The sequence below is a fragment of the Cygnus olor genome, chromosome 22, assembly GCF_009769625.2.
Source record: "Cygnus olor isolate bCygOlo1 chromosome 22, bCygOlo1.pri.v2, whole genome shotgun sequence".
In the NCBI taxonomy this organism is placed as follows: Eukaryota; Metazoa; Chordata; class Aves; order Anseriformes; family Anatidae; genus Cygnus; species Cygnus olor.
The window spans coordinates 2366828-2387356 of NC_049190.1; the positions used below are offsets into that span (position 1 = coordinate 2366828).

General features: G+C 44.4%; 2 protein-coding genes across 6 annotated transcripts in view; both read right to left on the bottom strand.

Annotated features, from left to right (window-relative positions):
* SIK2 (salt inducible kinase 2) overlaps positions 1-6327 on the bottom strand; it is a 49673-nt gene extending 43346 nt beyond the window's left edge. For both annotated transcript variants that reach the window (XM_040534576.1, XM_040534575.1), the window contains exon 1: positions 6124-6327. In XM_040534576.1, the coding sequence (XP_040390510.1) occupies positions 6124-6288 (165 nt within the window). In that variant the 5' untranslated portion in view covers positions 6289-6327. The remainder of the gene's footprint in view (positions 1-6123) is intronic.
* Positions 6328-13827: 7500 nt separating this feature from the next.
* LAYN (layilin) lies at positions 13828-20363 on the bottom strand. 4 transcript variants are annotated; one of them, XM_040534392.1, is made up of 8 exons: positions 20254-20363; positions 19328-19351; positions 17966-18263; positions 16453-16610; positions 16136-16174; positions 15695-15778; positions 14992-15094; positions 13828-14360 (listed from the first exon to the last, which is right to left on the bottom strand). In XM_040534392.1, the coding sequence occupies exons 1-8, from the start codon at positions 20318-20320 to the stop codon at positions 14006-14008; spliced, it is 1128 nt and encodes a 375-aa protein (XP_040390326.1). In that variant the 5' UTR covers positions 20321-20363; the 3' UTR covers positions 13828-14005. The 4 variants fall into 4 exon arrangements, with proteins under 4 accessions (XP_040390326.1, XP_040390328.1, XP_040390327.1 ...); XM_040534394.1 differs by lacking the exon at positions 20254-20363 and adding an exon at positions 19668-20205; XM_040534393.1 differs by lacking the exon at positions 19328-19351 and having other exon boundaries at positions 20254-20342.
* Between the last annotated feature and the right edge of the window lie 166 nt (positions 20364-20529).

Below are 20529 nucleotides of genomic sequence, written 5' to 3' on the forward strand. Positions count from 1 at the left end.
AAACCCACCACACCCCCCCCTTTAAATCTCCCTAGCCTAATGTAAGATCACACCTAATAAACTGACTGTTTTTTTCCAGGCAGAATTTATTAGCCCAAAGAAATCCCTTTGCTAGAAAGTTGCAAAATATCAAAGAAATCAAAGCAAACCACTGAAGTCAGACCAAGTTCTTAAACATACATTAGGAAATATTTATTAAAAAACAAACCACGTGTCCCATTTCCCCACTTCCTCTAATTTATTTTCTGCTGCCTCTCTGGAAACAACCAGAGACACAAGACGGTTTCTTATTCCTTCTCCACATCTGCCCTGCTTTACACCTGTTATTTGGGTGACCTCCAAAATTAAAAGAAATGGAAACCACTCTTTCTTATTTACAAGCCAATTAAAAGATTAATCTGGGGCAATCTCGCATTCCCATCACAAACCAGTAATGCATCTTTCAGTCGAGCAACAAGCTCTCTCCCATCCTGGGTAGATCTGGTGTTCTGGACGGTCCAAATACCTTCTTCATCAGCCTACTGTAATGCAATAAAATCCTGCTGCCTTGTTCGGTATTTAAACTTTACTGGCACCCTAATTAGTGATTTACACAGCGTCAGTCTCGCTAAATTGAGGCATTCACAGCAGCTTCTTTCTTCACCTCCTGGAGTTGGACTCGATGATCCTTGTGGTCCCTTCCAGCTTGGATATTCTGTTTCTCTGAGTCTTCACACAGACAGCACAGTGCAGAAACCTCGCCTAAAACCCACAGCACTTAACTTCTGGACTGCCCCTGCTCCGGTCCATTTAATTTCTCCTTCGTCTCACTGAGCATTTTCATTTCTGAAACTCTCTTAAAAAGCAAGCAAAAAAAAAAAAAAAAAAAAAGAGTAACTTTGAGTAACTTTCTCTTATTTACTCTTCTTGCACATAGGAATGCATGCAGTGTGGAGAACGTAATAAAAAACCTACACAGGACTTCAAATAAAAGGGGCTTGGTCTAGCGTGGAAGAGGAAAAAAAAAACGAAAAAAAAAAAACAGTGACACTGCAAAGTAATAAATTAAAGAGTTTTTTGGACAATTTGAAGGAAGTAACAGCAGCCTGCCCTCTGTGGCTCTTGCTGAACAGAGGAGGCTGGGGGGTCTCTGCAGCTCACAGCTTGCTGTTGCCACTTTTTCCAATGAAGCTCGACTCCCACCACCTCATCCTATTGAAGCGATCTAGCTTTGCAAGTACACAGACTCTTGGCGTTTCTTCCAGTATAGTTTGGCACTTCCACAGTTTGCTCTTAAATTTTAAGTATTCCTTTTACTGAAAGTATAAATATTTCAAATACAGCCTGTTACCACTTCCAAGCCGGTCTCCCGACGTCTGTTGCCAGCTTTCTCCAGATACCACGCACAACTCGGAGTGCTGCAGCTCCCAGCTCCTAACATCCGCAAGGAGTTCCAAGCAGCTTTTAACTTTGCTGGCCCAGATTACAAAAGTATCTATTGCCCCAGAAAAAAAAACTAGACAAAACTCATTTCTCCTTCTTCACTTTTAAAGATTAAATACTTCCACTGGACGTCTCTCTCTAGGATATACATAAAGGCATGGATGTGTTGTGTATCCACTTTAGCTCAATCTCAAGCATCTGAAATAATCCTAAGCACAGTTCTCCACTAATCAGGAATATGTTATTTGAGATGCAAGAGGAAGTCAGGCAAAATAATGAAGAGTAAGCCATATTTGCACTTTAAATAGGGTTTTAATTAAAACAAAAAATACATTAGAGCAAACCGCATTTTGCCTTATAATGTGGAATTATTTGGTACTATTAAGCAGTTGTTTTTTTGAACGCAGAGTAAAGGCGTGTGGCTACTTGAAGAAAAAAAAAAAGGTATTTGCAATCCTAGTACAGCTCTCAATGTGCATATTACGTACATGCACACAGTGGCAGGCTTCTATGTGAAAAGAAGCACAGGAGCAGCTGGCACCGCTGCTTCTGCAGTCAAATGCAGATGAGATATCTCAGCCTATTCTCAATCTTCAGCTCTCACGCATCTTGTCAGGTCCCTAGGAGGTTTAGAGAAAAAGCACTTGGAAATACTTAAAATCCAGCCACTTCTTCACAACGCCACGGGAAGGAACAGTGCATTCAGCAGCAGCGGCTCGTTTTTGTCCGTAATCTCAGCTGTGTCACGATGACAGGAAAAGGGGAAGTAATTCTTAGAGGTGGAGAAGCTGCTTCAGGATGGGGAAGAGTTTCCTAAATGAAAAGTGTGTTTTCTTCCTGAGTATACAGCTTGCTAACAACTGCTAGCGTCTTACAGAGATGCTGCGGCATCACTTTGATCTTCTGAAAGCCGTGCAGAGACTGACTGCACGCGGCAATGAATTCTCATTTCTCTACCATGCTCAATCATTACCTCAACACGAAGAAACCGACTTCGCGCATGCCACATTAAGGACAGTTACACAGATTCTGTGATTCTAGTGTTTATTTTTATTTTTTAAATAAAGGTTATCACATCTCCTAAAAAGAAAACAAAAAAATACAACCAAACATGACATATGAATATGTACTCCAAGACAACTTCAAGGTCACTAAAGAAAAAGAGAAAAGCACAAATTCTGTTAGCCTGTTCCTTCCCTTCTCTTCCCCCCTTGCCCATTTTTGCTGCTTAAGAACTTACAAACGCTGCAAAGATATGTTTGAATATTATTTATTTTTGGGTTAGAAAAAAAAATATTAGGAATAGCACACGCTTCCTTCCCTCTTTTGCTAGAGAGCTCGAGAACTGGAGTTTGCTCAAGCCTCATCTGGCATCTGGGAACTGAAACTGTCAAGCAGCAAAGCTTGTTAGAAGAAAGTTGCTCTATCCTTCAGCTGCTCCAGGTTTCAATTTCCATTGGTTTTGCATCATCCGTTTAATTCTCTAATCAGTCTTTCCAAGAACATCCCCCCAACGTGGCCTGACAAGTTAACACACAAGAGGAAGTTTGTCCACATCAGTGTAAGCTTTAAGGTTCACCCAGGTTAGAGAAATTCAGACCTGAGCTGCTAACCCAATGCATCAGAGAAGTAAATAAGAGGCACTGGAACTAGCAAGCGTCCTTCTGCAATCTGGAGCAACTCCAGTTTGCAACAGCGAAGGGTTTGGCTACCAGGGACGCGTGAAATGTTACCTGCTGGAGGCTGCAGCCCCGTGTACCTGCGGAGCTGCTCTGCTCTGCCTGCACAAGCACGTTCCTCCTGTGCCCCTTGCGACACATCCAGAGAGCCCACGGCTGCAAACAGATCTGCACCCGGAGTCTTTTTTGGCAATAGTTTAATTTTCTCACTGAATTACTCCACTAAGCCAAACCGCTGGCTGCACAGCGCAGGGTGCTGCTCCCCCTACTTCATCACTCACTTTTAGGCATTCCTCAGCGCAGGCACTCGCACGTAAACCAGCCTCCCATCTCCTACCAGGAGCTGGGACTTCTCAGAGACAAGTATGAATCACCCATAATGTAACAGAGAGCTGAAAGCATCACTGTGCCCCGTGAGGAACTATCAGTCGGAAGGGTTTAATCTTCATTTGAGGAGCAGCGGCCAGCACTCTCCTGGGGGTGACAAACCCCAGGGGATGTTAGGTGCAGAGCTCTGGGGTGGGAGGGACGTGATTCTTCCACACAGATCATTCGCAAAGACTTGCCATCATCCTTAAAGTGCATTGCTTTTTTGCTGCCTTCACCCATTCTCAACAGCAAGCAAAAGCTTCTTGCTACCATTCATATTTCACACCTCATCGTATTTCACTAGAAGCAAACATACACCCTCCTCAACTTCATGTTTCCAATCACTTTTGTTGCCTTTTCTTAGTCTCTCCTCCTTCCAAGGAAAAAAAAAAAAAAAGCTTATTCGTGCATGTTTCATTAACAAAAGTTACTCTGAGATCACAGGATTTCTTGGCAACGTGATAAATAAGCATGGCAGGAAAACACGTGTCATTAACTTAAATGGCAACAAACACAAACAGGCAGCAAAGCAAAGGTCACATTCAGCCACGCAGTCCCCTCCGAGGCACCCGGCATGGTCTGTCATTAAGGAGGGTCACTACGAACACGTACTGAATCCCCCCCACTTTCGTCAACTTTCGCACTTCTTTCTGTTTGACTATTTAATCTTGCAATTTCATTGTTGCATTAATGTAGGGTTCAACCTGCAGTTTCTGGGTTTTTATTCACACAAGACAGGGTAGGAGATGGTATCTCTTGCTTCAGGCCTGGTTTCTTTTTATTTTGACCTATGTTTCGCTAACAATTTATGGCTACTATATTTACCTTTTTCAGTTCAAGTTACAATTCCATATTCTGATAAGTATATTTTCCATAAGAAGGATGGATTCTTTACATACTCCCTAAATTATGACCTTTCATGATAGTAAGATGCCATCTTTTCTTTTAATCTGACAGTTGCTGACTAGTCAGAATGTAAAAAAAACAAGCAAATATTTTCATGTGTCAAAGCCATCTAAAACGTGGTTTCCAAGTACCTACGGTAAAAAGGCCAAACAACAGGTTTGGGATTCGGACAGTTCAAACAGGAAGATTCAAGAGGATCTCAGAGAGTGGAAGAGCTTCTTTTAAGGACTTTCTGAGCAGGTCTCAAGAGCAGCACACTGCAGATCTTCCTGCAGTACAGACCTGATGGTGAGTTTGTGCCAGAACCTAGCAGCTGCATATTATTCCACTGGAACTTGAACAGAAGCTGTCCTATTCTGCACACAGATGAACTGAAAAGTTCGCAACTCAAGAAACGTAAACTACAGTTCAGAACAAGCCTGGAATAAGAACAGTCTTCCACCAAAAACAGCATAAGCAGGACTTGTACTTTCCTACGCGTGCAGTCAGCTAACACTAAATTAAGTGAAGTTGGCCCAACCTTGAAGCACTTATTTGAAGTAGTTCTTGGCTAGAATTAGTTTCCCCTGACATCACCAGAAGCGATCTTGATAGGGTTCCTCTTCCTCAAAGACCGTGTGAATACTTCCAGCAACTACCTCGGCTAAGTTCCAGGCAACGTGCTTGCACCTCCGGCTGCAGAAAGTCAACGTAGCTGTACTGAGAAATGGAAGACCTGGATGCAGACCCCTAACACGGGGGAATCTGCTGTGAAAATGGTGCAGAAAAAGCTGCAGACCAGAGCCTTGGCTCCCCAGATAAAGGAAAGCTGCATGACAAAAGTCAAGCTCGCACTGATTGGGATGCACGGGAATTTAGTGGTTTCTTACGGTGCAGGTGGGGAAGTCACACTGGACCGGGGAGCTGTTAATGGCCAACAAATACACGTTCTAAAATGACAATTAAGACTTGAGATTAAAGTTTTCATGCCCATTGCACAGTCTGCCAGGGAAACGGGAGCTGCAGGGTAAACAACCACCTACAGCCTGCAAGCGAAGCACTTCGAAGTTTGGCATGTGGCAGCCAACTCGGAGCGGAGCGCCCCAACGCCGCGAGGTCTTTGCTCAGCTCCCCGGCGACGGCGAGGAAGGATTTAAGGGCGATTACCGCTTTGTTGGGCAAGCGGAGAAACAAGAAATTGAGTATTTGGGATGCGACGCTCGCCTGGCGCGGCACGGTGAGAACAATGTGTTTGTTTTTGTTAGAAGTCCAAACTAGGGGCGTTTTTTATTGCTGCAAGGCGCGAGCTTACCACCTAAGCGCCCCGTAACCGGATCGTTTCGGGTGTTTTCAGATTACTGACCTCAAAAAATTGGATTTTGGGGTTCTGTTTGCTCACCAACCCCTTCCCCCCGGTGCAGGGCACTGCGGGCAGCCCTTCCCGGCAAAGCACCGGGGCCGGGGGGCGACCCCAGCCGCTGCCCCGCGTCCCCCCCCCCCGAGCTCCGGGGGTCGCACAACGGGACCAGAGGGGACCGAGCCCCCGGGGGGCACCGAGCCGGGGGGGAACCGAGCCCCGGAGCCGAGGGGGGGGGCGCCCGGAGCCCCCTCCCCAGGCCGCGGGGCTGCAGGCCGCGGGGGATACGGCGGGGACCCGTCCCCGAGGGGACACCGTGAGGGGAGCGGGAGGGACCGTGAGCACCGGGGGGGGGGGGACCGAGCGGGACACCGGGGGGACAGCGGGGAACACCCGGGGGTCTCCGCTCACCTCGCTGCGCGTGATGCGGTGCCTCGCCAGCTTGACCACGGCGAAGTTGCCCTTGCCCAGCGTGCCCTCGATGTCGTAGAAGCCCACTCGGACGGCCCCGGCCCCGGCCCCGCGGGGCAGCGGCAGCAGCGCAGGGGGCGGCCGCCGGGGCTCGGCCATCACCATGCTGGGGGCGGCGGCGGCGGCTCCGGCCCGGCTCCGGCTGCGGCCCCGCGGCCCCGCCCCCCCCCCCCCGGGCCCGCCCCCCCCCCGGCCTGGCCCTGCCCCTCTCGTCACGGCCCGCGTCAGCCCGGGCGCGGCGTCGCCGTGGCAACCGTGGTCAAAATGGCGGCGGGTGGGGAATGGGGGGGGAATGGGGGAATGGGGGAATTTGGCGTCGCTTGGGGGCCCTCCTGCAGTGTGCTTCACCAGAGCCCTGCTGCTGTGTGCAGTCACCGTGTTGTTACCGCCCCGCTCATCCCCCAAATAAGCCCTGGCGGTGACTAAGTGGGGTTAGTCAGCCATCCACCCTTCACGGTGATGGATGGGTACGTGAGCAAGCTCCCCGTAATCCTGCGTGCACGGAGCATGATGCAATCCCGAGCTGCTGCTTGTGAAACTTCCCTCCTGCTCACCTACCTGACAACGCCTCGTGTCGGTTCCAGAAATCCCAAACACCAACCAATCAATCATTCTGGCACGAGGCAAGCTCACGATGTTAAAAGTAGCTTTTTCTTCTAAATCCCTACATTGTGCTGCTCTGTACCAGGAGAAAAGGGGCTGACAGAAGAACAAAACATTGCCTGGTACTTGTTCTCAGTCACATACATATCTATACAAAATTTTAGTAGTCAAAAATTAACTTTATTGCTGCCCGCTTTTATCCATGTAAAACTTCACAACATTGGTCCAGTATCAATTATAAATTATTTTTCATTTGCAATAGAAAACTTTGTTTGCAGAAACTTTCTCGTGCTGCACAGCATAATGTCATTTCTGGCCCGAAAATTCAGGTTGCAAAAGCATTTCTTCATGCTGCTGCTGGAGGAACAGCAGTCACAAAACCACTCTTTGTAGAGAGCCACTGATGGCTTTTGCTGTGCTTCAAAGAAGGTAATTCAAGTGCTCATCAGAACAAAATATTTTTTTTCTGGGACAAAATACGAAGAGCACGTCCAGGCAATTTTCAACAGCCCAATGACACCAACTGTGGAGCACACTTGCCCTCTAGTGGCCGCTGCTTCTGCCACATAACACTGCAGCTATGGTGCTCTACTAAACAGAGATGTCAAAGATCAGAAAATTACCTTTTCCTGACCCAGGTAGCTCATTAGAACAAAAGCACTGCAGACAGCTAAGCAAAGGAACGCACACTTCTCTGCCCAGTAAGATTTTATAGTACAAGGGAAAAAAAAAACACAATAAAGACTTGAGATAAATCTCCAGTGGGGATTAGGCACATAACCCAACACTATCCTTTAAAGGTAACTTTAAATTTTCTTAGCTGGTTTATCCTTAGTGTGATTTTAGGAGTGGATTTCAGCAGTGAGAATGAGAGTTTAATAGAATAGGTTTAAACAGAGAAGCAGTTTCCTTGTATATCCTGCTAAGGCTGTTTCATGGGAGATTTTCCTTTTATCAGGATTAAATGTGTAAACGCAATTCACATTCTTTCAGACCCACCTCTGGCAAGCACAGAAATGATGCCACCTATCTGTATTTCTACAGGCAGATGCTTTTAATTTCTTGTTTTCCTTTGTGCACAAAGTTACGTGCCTAACAGAGGTTAGAGTGGCCTGTGGTATACGGAAACAAAGCCAGGTTAAGAACCAGCGCTGCCATCGATACCTGAAGTGGTGGATTAGATACGTGCATTCTTACTTTCACCTAATTCCAGTTCAGTCACTGGGTGGCATCACTTCTGTCAGAGTCTGTAACCTTGGGCCACCTTTCCGATCTGTAGAATGGGGATAAGACACAATGCTAAGGGGTGCTAAAGTATTCCATTTTCTCTCTAGGGCCAAACTGGTACAAGACATTGTTCATCAGCAATGAAACTCCAGTGCGTTAGAATGCTGAATAACCTCCACAGTGACTCAGTGGAAAAGCCATTTCTTGGTGCTTAAAATAAGCATAAGAACGCTTCGCCATCAGTAAGACATGTTCCAGGCAAACAAACTGCTGCGAGAATGCCATGTGCATGTTGAAGATTTTAAAAGAAGAGAAACCAGGGAGACAGACTTCTCTGGTAAGTTACAAGTGCTGGAGTACCCAGCAGCTGATCTTTAAAGCTTTCTTGTTTTGTATTTTAATTTTGGTGTCAATTTTCCTTGGTACCAATACCGGGTTGTGTAGGAGATTAAGCCACTGACAATAATAACAGTTGCATTCAAGGAACTGCAGTTTATTACAAGCTGCTTCGTAACAGATTAGGGCAAAATTGTTCCAGATGGGAAAAGTAAAGCTGGCCAGAAAAGTTTATGGCACCATGTAAAGCAGAGAGGAAATTTCTCCCTACGATAACTCAAAAGCTATTCAGTTTCCAAGTACGAAAGCACAATTTCTCAAGAAGTTACTACGAATGCAGTTCAAAAAGAGGCAAATATTACAGTTACCTCAATTATTCAAATTTTAGAGGCACTGGCAAGAGCTGATTTTTGGAGGAATGTTAAGTTTTGCATATCTTTCACTCCCTAGCCATCTCTTTCCACAAGATCTGTTTTGTGGTACAATCTGGCCACAGTTGTGTAAAAAACAATATCCCCAGAGAAACAGCAACGGGACATGGGTATTTCAAAGAATTTCAATTACTCTCATTTCAAAAATAATTTAAATTTCGTTTCCTATCACAATAAGCTGTTCTGCACAGAAGACAGATTGTTTTGTTTTGTTTTGTTTACAATGAATTCAGATAGGAGGGAAAACACTTGTACTTCTGCTTACCTTTCTAATCTCAAAATCAGACAAGATCCCTGAGGGTAGACGAGTAGTGACTGTGGTAGGACACCATGGACATTAACTTCCAGCCCAACACAATTTAAACAATAAAAACCCTCTGAAATGCAAACTGCATGCACAAAGCAAGGAAAGGACATAAATAGCCTTACTCAGCCCCATTACTAATAAAACACTAATTTGGGTCACTTGTACATGACTTAATACCTACTTAATCTATCTCTGCAGTGAAGTAGCTGGCCTGACTTCAGAGACACTGAGCACATGCAGCTGAGTTTGCCTGACTTCGATAAGTCAGCAGCTCAAAGACTAGGGCACACACTTAGTTGCCAAAATAAGGCTTTACATGTTTACACACCTAAGCTCCAACATCTGGCTTGAGCTTTTTTCTCTCATTTCCTGTTTTTCAATGCCTAAAAGATGCTTAGAGCCTGCCAAAAGGGGGGAGGGGTGGGGAGAGACAAAACACCAAGGCTGCTGGACTAGAAGTGGATACACACTCAATTGCTTAATAAAAAACGCTGGTTACTGCTTTAGAAAACCTGAAGACTGGTAGCACCCGGCAACTCCCTTCACCAGGATTTTGGTGCTCAGGAGGCATGGTTAAGCGGGTATCATTTTCAAAACATTCAGAAGACTTTCTTTTTGAAGAATTACTTCTTTGTTTCAAGGCTTGATGCTGTTCTGCTGCCTGCTGAAGGAGCAGCTTCAGATTGGCACACACACTGTTACACTGCAGGTACGCAGAAAAAGTGTTGTGCACAAAACCCTTGCCTATAACATTCAGGAAGTGGGAGAAGCAGTTGTGGCAAATGACCGAAATATTTCCACGCTTGCAATACACAGCAATAGCACACAGCCCCAAAAATGTCTTCCTGAGTATTTATATTGGCAGAGCATGCTCACAGCCACGTCCTGCACTCAGTTCTGCTGTTGTTTCAGTCCTGCAAAACACTTTCTGCCAAAGCTTTTGGCACATCTTCGCTTCCTGGTGGCCTATGCAAATCAGTTTTGCTTCATTTTCCTATTTATTTATTTCCATGCAACGAAGAACAAACTTTGAGTGAACTCTATCAAGAGCTAAAATCATTTCAGATGCTTCAGGGAGTTGTTTGTAAGCAAAACCGCGCTCTCAAAGTTGGGAATATTCACCTGCAGAGCAATAGGTGAGTAACATTTGTGGTCCTGCTTGGCATGCTTTATTTGCTTGGTCATTCTCCCTCCATTACCTGGTCTCTAATGAAAGAAAACAAACAAAAAAGAGACTGATCCAAAACCTAGAGTTTAGGAAGTCCTTGGAATTTCTTGATGTAAAGCAAGACAAAGCAGCTACAATGTTTTATGATCTGAGCTATGTATTCTGAATAGTTTTGGCATCAGTAGCCATTTCATAGCATCAAGACTGCCTCAACCTGCTCCTTTCTTTTAGCTCTGTATTGCATCCTTTATGCCCCCAGACAGAACTCACCCAGTAGAAGCCTGGCACCTCACCACATCATATTTACTGTCCGTCACTGTGTACACAAGGTATCCCAGACAAGGGAAATAGTCTTAAAACATTCAACCATAAAAAAAAAAAAAAAAGATTAATGGAAATCTGTCCTTGCCCACTATTGCAGGCTCTTAAATAAGCGTGTTTGGTTGAGAAATGACCAAGAGTTACATGACAGTCTTCATGATTGCTTAAGACCCCAGTCAGTAAATCTGAACTAAAGATTTAACAGGGCTATAAAGCTCGAAAATTTCCCTTGGCTGTTTAAATCATAACACTAAGGATAAACTTCAGTGACTAATAGTTCTTACTGCAGTATATATGTGTTCAGAAGTTGTATGTTTGATATCTATAGACAAAAGTTTTGTTGAAAAGTTGATAATTGCAACCAATACTGAATAGCAGATTTATTTAAAAAAAATAAATCTAGATAGGCAAATGGGAATTTACTATTTTTATTTGGCTTGTGAAAAGGTTGAACATGATCCAACAGAATAAAAACATTACTTGCTACACACAGGGTCAGGTACAAGAACTGTTCAACCAAACCATGTCTTTAATCCAAAGTTTTTTAATACATAATGACTTAGTCCAGACACGCTTCAAAATTGCTCCACAGATCTGCTGGACAAGAAAACTAAAATTCTGGCAATTACAAGGCCTTATTACTGTAGTCTCCAAATCAGTTTGGAGTCACTCAATTTTCCAATTCCAAGCATTCCTGGAAGTCTGTGAAATGCTGTTATTTTCATTTTCCATATGGGACCGAGACACTGGGTGGCTAAGATCAGACAGAGTATAGAACTGAATCCAAGTGGCCCCAAATACATCAGAACATCCTAACTGTTTTTTCTTCAATGCAGATGTCCAGCTTCCCAGTGTTTGACATGGTTCTGCGTGACACTCCCACTCCTCTCTCAGTCCAATGGGATACACTCAAATAAAAACACCAGTTAAGAAACAGCTCCATTGCTGGAGTAATTGAAAACAGAATAAGTGCAGACAAAGCAAAATGAGCTGCTTTACTCAAAGCTGAACATATTTGCCTTCGGAATATATTAAAGACGTATGAAACAGCTGAGACATCAGAACAGACAGAACAGAAATGTTAATGGCCTAACCTCACAAAGCTTTCTACACACACAGCTATGAGCACGCAAAGATTTCTACCAAGAATCTATGCAGCTCTGAATGCAAGCCTCCAAGCATATTCCTGACTTCGGTATTAACAGCTGGACTCAATTCACATTAGAAACTCAGACTAGGTTTGTACTTACAAAAAAATAATAATCCAGAGACCATACTGCTATCAGTATCTCATGGCCACTGACTTGGCCTCAAAGTCTGGAGAACTTGTGCTCTAAACCCCACGCATTCATTTAGCCCCAGTGTGTTCAGGTAAGGACAAACCTCTTTAAAAAGCAGAAGAGCAAAACAACACTGTGTTGCCTGTCTATAGCCTGAAGCAACTGGGGAGCACAGGAATGGACTGTGCCTTTTTGTTTCAGCGAGGGAGTCTTGTATTTGTATTTTCAGTTTTGCAAGCCTCATAGTGACATCAAACATCTTACAGAAAATAGTCCTTTATGCAACTACTGTGCTTGTTTGATACATCTGAATTCCCTTCCCATTCTTTCCAAAAGCCTTGAAAATTGCACGTACTTCCAGCTTCCCACAGGCTAACTTTTACAGTTGCATTCAGCTAAAGCAAGCCCATACCCAGTAGCACATGGGATTTTGCCTTGAATACATTCGGCTCAGTACATTGAGTTGAATCTATGTTTTTATCCAAACTCCTACTTCGCTTCACTGACAAATGACTTTGCCACAGGAGTTAGCTGCAAGTTCCTGTGGAGATTGTTGTAATAAGGCCTTACTTCTGAGACACAAACATTGATCTGACCGTGTCTCGTGAACAAAACACGTCAGAAAGACCTCACCAAAAACAAGTTAATTATGACCCCAGATTTGTCAGCACTGCTCCTCAGCCCTCATTCACAGCCTTTCTTCTCAAACATATACAGTGACGCTCTTTACTACGTGGCATCACAAATTACAAGCCTGTACGGGAGATGCTGGTATGTCTTCTTCCTAATGCACTGAAGATTAATATTTAATTTGAAAATTTTTGAACTTTTTTCAGGAAAATTCTCATTTCATTCATCACCTGAATTTATGTTTAGTTATATGACAGCTATACCCTCTCATCATTTATTTCTACTCCTTTAAATGTTTGGAAAATAGATATCTAATGTGGCTTCAAAACAATACCTTGAAAACTATGTTAAAATAAGATATCATTCCTTCTCCCACTTCACGTGGGAATTTCATGAACCATCTCCTCAGTACCTCCCCTTGATACTTTTTTAATCTACATACTGGAATACATGAAGCCCCTGTAAATAGACAACAGCTTACTATAACTGATTAGCACCATACTGTAGTTTGCCTGTCAAAATACTACTTTTAATCCAGTTTCTTATGCTCACCTACCTCTTGAAAAACTATCTCTATGGAAATTAACATCAGGATGTCAGTCTTTGGGGAATTCAGTATAGGTCTCAGGCCCGAGGAGGAAAAAAAACCCTCCAACTGGCTATTCCTTCTACAAGAAAGGAACTGCTATTTGTCACTTAGGTCAAATTAGCACCTCTCTGGACAGCTAAGTAGACTGCGGTAGTTTCCAATAGCAATTTCCAAGACTGGAAAGCTTTGGAGTATACCATTCTCTTCCTTCAGCTTTGGAGTGAAGTCCCCTGTTGCTTGCTTTGCAATTCCTTTTTCCAGGATAAGCGAGGGGACACTTGCACTTACTTACTTGCACTTACGGAGGTTCTTGCACTTACTGAGATTCTTTAAAAACCAGCTTAAAGGTGCAAGTAACACCGTTCTGTGCTACGACTCATACACGCTACCTTGGCAGTAAGAACTAGGAGGGAAAGGAGTAGAAACCACAGTACTCTCCTAGTGAAGTGCCTGCCAGCGTCATAGGGAAGCCACACAGCTGGGACAGGCTGGCGTAGGAAAAATGACCACCCTGCAACCACGGCAGCTTCCTTTGGGACGCCTAGGATAAAAGAAAGTGTGCCCAGTGATTGACTTTTGACTTTCAGTGCCTCTGAAGATGAGCAGGTCAGTTTAAATAAATAGGTATTTCGTACTGTTCTTTAATTTCAAGGACATTAATACTTCCTTCTTTGGAGTGCAAGAAGTAATCAAGACTTGAGCTACTGCTGGGGCAAAATGGGGGTTTGATGCAGAGCAAGATATATAAATACTTTCCAGTTTAGATCTTTAAAAGCCATATTCTTTCAGAGAAAAAGAAGAATACAGGGATGATGCAAACCTGCAAACCTCCCATATGCTATCTTTCAAACAAGTGCATGGGGAGGGCAGGTTAACTTGTGTTGACATTTCGCTTTGTCATCCACATTTCAGGCTTTTTTGTCCATTTCCTTAATATCCATAAATCTCATTCTCCACCCAGGCTGATTCCTTGCTCCTCCCCACACGATCTCCACACAGTTCATAGATATCATTGGTCACAAAGCCACTTTCAGTACTAGCCAATGTCACAAAGCCGCTCGACGTATTCATTGCCACATCATCATAATCCCTGGAGAGGCTGTCGAGCACCTTCTCTTCTTGTGTGCGGAAGGAAGAATTCTTAATGTCAGGCCTGGTTCCAGCCAGATCTGCTTCAGATTGCTTCTTGATTACTTTGTAAATCTCCAGATTTGGACTGTTCCTCCTGTGGTTAGAGAGCCAGGCATCTTCCTCCTTTGGGCTTGCTTCCATTTGTTCCCGTCTCCTGAGGGACGGAGGAAAGAGGACAAGTCTAACATGTTCTTTTACAGAGGCAAACAAAACTATACCACACCTCTCTTAAAATAATCTAAAGATGACCCTCGAGGAAAGCTGACATTCAGAGCCTGGACCCAGGATGACATTTACTACTTAGGAGTTCCAGGTGTGTTGGCACAATGAGAGCTCAAAGCTGACACCCCCAACACCACTGCCACCATCCCCACCAAAGGTACTATGCACCCAGGGAAAAGCAAGAAGAAATTGATCGATACCGTTTGCTCCAACCACACATCCTCTTATTTCTATTAGGTTTTCACTTTTGAAGGGGATCTTCTGATATTGAAAATCTCTTCTTTAATAAAGAAGCTTAAATGCTAACCCTTCAAAATCACTTTGTTTTACATTATTCCCTAACTGCTGTCTATCTGTGAAGAATAAAATAACACTTCTTTTATTATTATTTATTTAAAATGTTATTCATAAGTAACTTGGCCTGGAGAATCCATGCTACTTTTTAAAAACTTGACTGAAAGCAGTCAGCTCCAGAGCACCTTACAGAGGTCTGTAGCTAGCTGTAAAATTATTGTCAGGACAAGATATCACAGGTTCAGTTATTACAGAACAATGTCACTTGCCTCTTTGCAAAAATCCAAAAACAGAAGATGGCTGTAATGACCATCAGGAGAAGCAGCACAGGAATGCTGGGAATGAGGATGTAGGCAAGACTCTGAACAGGTTCTGGGGTAAAAATGAGATTCCAGCTTTTATTCACTTCTAGTTGCATTTAACATGCACAGAACTACATAGAAAAATTAAGTTACACAAGGCAGCACCATCACACCTCAATGGATTTCTAGTCTTGTTCATAATCTAGCATTATCTACACCCTTGCAAAGCCAGCAACTCCAATAGACTGATCATCTTGTAGCACAGGTTAAAATAATATAAGCTCAAACCTGCACGATGAGAAACTAACCCTTACTCTGTCTCACTGTGACAAGGCAACAGCAGTGCGAGTTAGGGATATGCTGTCTTCTGAAAACTTACAAAGCAGAAGTTTTCAGAGAGTGGAGTGTTATGATCTGTGAATTTGTAGGAGTAAGTCAGCGTGGTAAGAAAGAATAGGAGGGTTTTAATAGTTAATAATAAGCTTACTAACAGAGTAATAATAAGCTTACTAACAGAGTGCCCCCCTTCAGATGCAGTTGCCTAAATTCAGACTTCTACATTTAAGGTCTAACACTTCAAATTAAAGTGCTGAGTGTTCGCAGCCACATCTGAGATGTGGGCCTGCAGAGTTAGAGAGAAGACAGGCCAGGTGTTGAATGAGCAGCATACCTTTGGCTTCTTTAACTGTTACATTGGCATCTTTCTTATGGCGTTCTTCTGGGAACACCGGATTGAAGGGCTCTGTTGTGACATCTGGAAAGAAGCATCTTAGTTAATATTGCAGGTGTTATTTGCAAGAGCTTAAGAAACATAAAAGATGAGGGTGAGAGGGGACGGGAGAGACTGCCAGCTGCAGAGAGGTGTAAGGTCTACTGGTGCTCTTCTGCTGAGCTTTCTGCAGCGCGTCCAGCAGCCCCAGGTACTGCACCAACAGCAGGACCGCGCTTCTGCAGGCTGGGTTACAGAACAGTTGGAGGGACATGCTGACTGCAAGGATGCCTCTTGCTCATGGAGCATGCAGTCTGTGAGGGTCCTTGACAATGAACGTTAACAAAGGATTTCTCCTGAAAGTCAGTATAGTGTAAAGAAAAGCAAGTATCTGTAACTGACCTCTTGGAGAGTTCTCTTTTGGAGCAGTTGTTGGCTTCTCTAGAAGAAAAAAGATAAGTTTCCTTGTAAGTTTGTGTAGGGAGACCAAGTGTACAGAATATTGTCCAAGCAAGCACCCTTTTTATGTTCTCTCCCTCTCGGGCCCCATTTGAAATCTCAAATATTTTATAAAAATCTCAGAATTCATAAGTCACAAGGCAAGTACCTACAGATATTAGATACTGAGATTGTTTTTACATCGATACCACAATCTCCTCATACCTCCTCTTGGGGACTGGGAGCAGGGTGTTTTTTAAAGCTACAGAATGACTCATTACCAAGAGAATATTTGCAAATGAAGTTATTTTTCATGTTGCATCTGTCGTCATTCCATTGAAACATGTAAGGACCTCCAACACCTGGCGGGGCAGATGGCTGGTGGTACATCACAACACAGATTTCACTCCCACAGGACGGCTCATCTACATACCAGTTCCTAAGAAAACACAACAAACATATCAAGTAAGACCTGACATCACTTTCCATGATACTGCAGAAGCCCTGTGAGGCTGAGGAAAGCTCAGAACTTTGACTTTCGGTGCACACTGTCAAAATAATTTTACTTTCTGGCCTCAGTGCCCAATGCCTACAAAATTGACATGCATTTAATAAGAAAATAAAATAGGTAAGACAGAATCTGTTCTTTTCTGATTAGGAAACTGCTAACATGAAAAAAAACCTTTTTGAGAGATAGGTTGTAATAAACTTCACCACTGGAAAACTTGGAAGGCCTTTCCACACGGGATGTAGGAAGTAGGCTTCACTACCTAACACTCTATAATATAATCATTACTGAAAAGGCATTCTATGCATCTCTAAGAAGCACTTCTAAGATTATATATCCTCATTTTGAAAAATGTTCAATACCCACTAATTTTGGAACAAGCAATATTCTGCATGCCAAGCACTTCTTGGAAGCTGATCCTATACCGTAGAAATACTTCCAGATATACCAAGGTCTTCAACATGAGGGAAAAATCACACGTGTTAAAGCAATAACATTTCAATCATCATATCCCTGTACTCCTTTTCCTCCCAACACAACCCTACCACCACCCCACTTCCCCTTGTCAAGACGACACATCTTTTCCTTGGCTCAGTTATTCAGTTTTATTCAGTTCTGTCCAGAGCAACTAAAATCGCTTATGGGTTCCCATAGCAGTTAGGTGACAAGTTGCTATAAAATATTTAATAACATTTGGGTTATTTCATTAAATTCATGGTTCAGTGACTAAATGCAGCATGAAATTCATGATGATTAGAGAACATTGTATAGGTACTAGTTTGTTTTTCATGACCAATTACAGGTTCAATAGTAAATATCTACCAGGCAAAATTCTTGAGCCTGAAGTTTACTGTAGAGCTGGCACATCCTTGCTAAGGCTTTCCTCAACCCACCAATATTTAGAGCAGATTCTCTTCTATTTCGATACCACAACGGCAGACCTTCTGTGCCTGGATTAAAGAATATCTTTTGTCTAGAAAACTGACTTATGCTTGAAATCAAACTTAGCAGAACTTTTGAGGGTAAACACATTGTGGTTCAATGACGAAAAGAAGTGTGCAAGCAGTGAGAACAACTCCAGTAAACTTGGATTAATTATCAGATCATCTGGATAGGATGAACCGCTCTCTGGAGATACGACCACTCTTCAGTGACTACAGTAGGAACACATGACAACTGGGACAAAATCACTTGATTCTTTTGAAAGAACCCTTTCTGATTGCTGAAGGCAAGTGACAATCCCTGACCAAGATGTTGCCCAGTCAGTCGCACTCCCTGGTACCTACCGGAACTTGGATGAGCTGCCATCCGTCCAGGCATAAAGGTTCTCACAGTCTGTGCTGTTGTCTACCTCTGCCTTTTTCCTCCTAAGCCCTATCCAAAAATCTCCATCAGAAGCTACGAGACTCTCAATAAATTTTTGAATCAGTCCTTGCTCTGCTTCTGTTTCAATACTGACTAAGTGTCCACCATCAGCTCTGCAGGCAAGGTGCGCTTCTTCGTAGGTGACCCTGCGTGAAGCATCATGAAAATAAACCGTTTTGTAGCACGGTCGCTGTGTTCCACCCCGGCAAACTGTCTGTCCTGCAGAAATGGAAAGAAACCCGTTACAGAAACCATACCTGCTAATACCGAAAGCGGACACTAATGCTTTTATTTGGTTGAGCTTTGCACTTTGTGACCGGTCATATGGAGAATACAACAGAGGTAAAAAGCCTCTTCTATTATTGGAATGGCAAATGGCACCTTCAGACTTTTCTTTCCGGATGTAGCAGTTTTGGTCATTCTGCAATGACCAAGCTGAGAGCAAGCTGACCTATGCAGCTTTTTAAAAAGACTTCCTTTACAAGAGTTCAAGGATGCGTCTCCCTCTCTACCCCCCAAAAAAAGGGGCTTTAAATGGTTAAGATTAGAGACCCCCTTCTACATGCGGACATAATAATCATTTAGCTTCTGGGCTCTAACAGTTTCATGGAGTGTACCGCAGTGTATCAAGGTGCATTCAGGCAGTCCGATTTGTAGGCAGTGCTCCGCTTTGCAGTGTTACTGACTGCCCAGTGCCTGTTTCATACTGTCATACACCAAGGACTCTCATGCATGAAGCAGCACGGCTTATGTTGATTATATTATAAGGAAAGTAGAGATCAAAGTGAGAAGATACGTAATCTAAAAATTATACACTTCTGTTTCTCAACAGAAGAGTCCCAATATTTAGGCTACGGAAACAAACAGTTTTGTTTTGCTTAGTAAATATTTATTTTCAAACACACCACAGACACAATCTGCTAACCTCCATGCTTTTACAGAAGAAAACCATTTAGTGATTACAAGAGAAAAGCAACATTTATCATGTAGTCAAGAACATGCACGGACGGGTCATTATAAACCCGTCCACAGGATTTATGCTGGCTTTTCTTTACTCTTCAATGTCCTACCATGGCTACTCTGAGACTGGAAGTTCCAACACCTTTCAAAGCGGAGCTTTTAAGCAGTTAAGTACTCACAGAGTCTGCTAACATCTTACACAGAAATTAAAACTGGCTGTACTGCAAAAACAGTATTTAAAAACGTATCTTTAGGCAGAACCTGTGCTTCTTTTGGTCATTTAACACTCATGCATGCTCAGCGAAAAAGGCGAGAAACCTTACCTCTTCTGAGGGACGCGTCCACTGCTATTGTGAAAGTCAGAAGGAAAGCAGAGATGGCACAACGTTACTACAAATCTGCAGCAAGCCTCTAGAAATAGTGTCACAAACTACACTTGGGCTCTTTTCTGATACACAAGCACTTTTTTTCCATTAACTGGCAGAACATCTGTGTTTTATTAGCCAAACTTGCCATTGCTTTCAAATAAGGAAAAAATTCATGCAGTTGATCACCGTCCAGACTTCATTGCTAGTTAACTTTCCAAACACAGATTAGGTAACAGAACAACTGGATACGCAGCCCTAACCAGTGCTAAAAGGGTCCCTCACATTTTCCCCTTACCTCCTTGTTGCTAACATGGGATCTGCCTCCGCTCCTGCTGGCTTCAGGACTAGGGAAGCCTCAGTTACATCAAAAGCAAGAGCTCGTGGAAGGAAAAATACATCGCCAGCCCCGGAGCTCGCTGCCCCACAAGTCCTGCTGCAGCCACGGGCACGGCAGAATTAACAACAGAATATTTCTAGGTATGAGGAGAGTTGCTGTACGTGGGACTAAGGAAGCACCTCAGTGCTGACAGCAGCCAGGCTTTGGGCTTCCCCCAGTCCCGTGCTCTGCAGGCGGCTGACGCCGCCCGGGGGGAACCCATCCCAGAACACTGCTGGTCACCCCGAGCTGCCACCCTGAGAGGCGACCAAGCTACAGACGACGTTACTGTGCCGAGAAACCACACGACTTGGCAGAGGAGCAGTCACACAACCCAGCGCGGGCTGGAGGCAGCGCAGGGCAAACCCCCGGGGTGCGGAGCCCTCCCCGGGCAGGACGGGCGGCTCGGGGGTGGGGGGGTGGTGGTGGGGGGAAAGCTCCGTGCCGGGGAGCACCCACCCGCCCCCTGCCCCTTGTCGCCCCCTGCCCCTTACCCCTGCCTTACCGCCGGGCAGCCGGGCCCCCGCCGCCCAGCCCAGCGCCGCCAAGCCCAGCGCCGCGGCCGCCAGCATCGCCCCGGCTCCCCGCAGCGCCCGGCTGGGGCAGGGGAGGGACGGGGAGGAGCCTTCTCCTCCTCCTCCTCCTCCTCCCGGGCTCGCAGCTCTCCCCTTCCAGCCGCCCGGCCCCCGGCAAGGTGTGCGCGGCCCTGGCACCGCCACCCGCGGCGGGGAAGCGGCAGCAGCTCCCCCTGCAGCCCCTCCGCGGGCCGCCGATGCGCGGC

What these genes read in the sequence shown, in the direction of transcription:
- LAYN (XM_040534392.1), bottom strand. Translation starts at nt 20,320, where the DNA reads ATGCTGGCGGCCGCGGCGCTGGGCTTGGCGGCGCTGGGCTGGGCGGCG. An exon ending in AAAAGAGAACTCTCCAAGAG is followed by an intron (nt 15,779 to 16,135) that starts GTCAGTTACAGA and finishes GCTTCTTTCCAG; the next exon opens with ATGTCACAACAGAGCCCTTC. An exon ending in TTTTGGATTTTTGCAAAGAG is followed by an intron (nt 14,361 to 14,991) that starts GCAAGTGACATT and finishes TCCGTCCCTCAG; the next exon opens with GAGACGGGAACAAATGGAAG.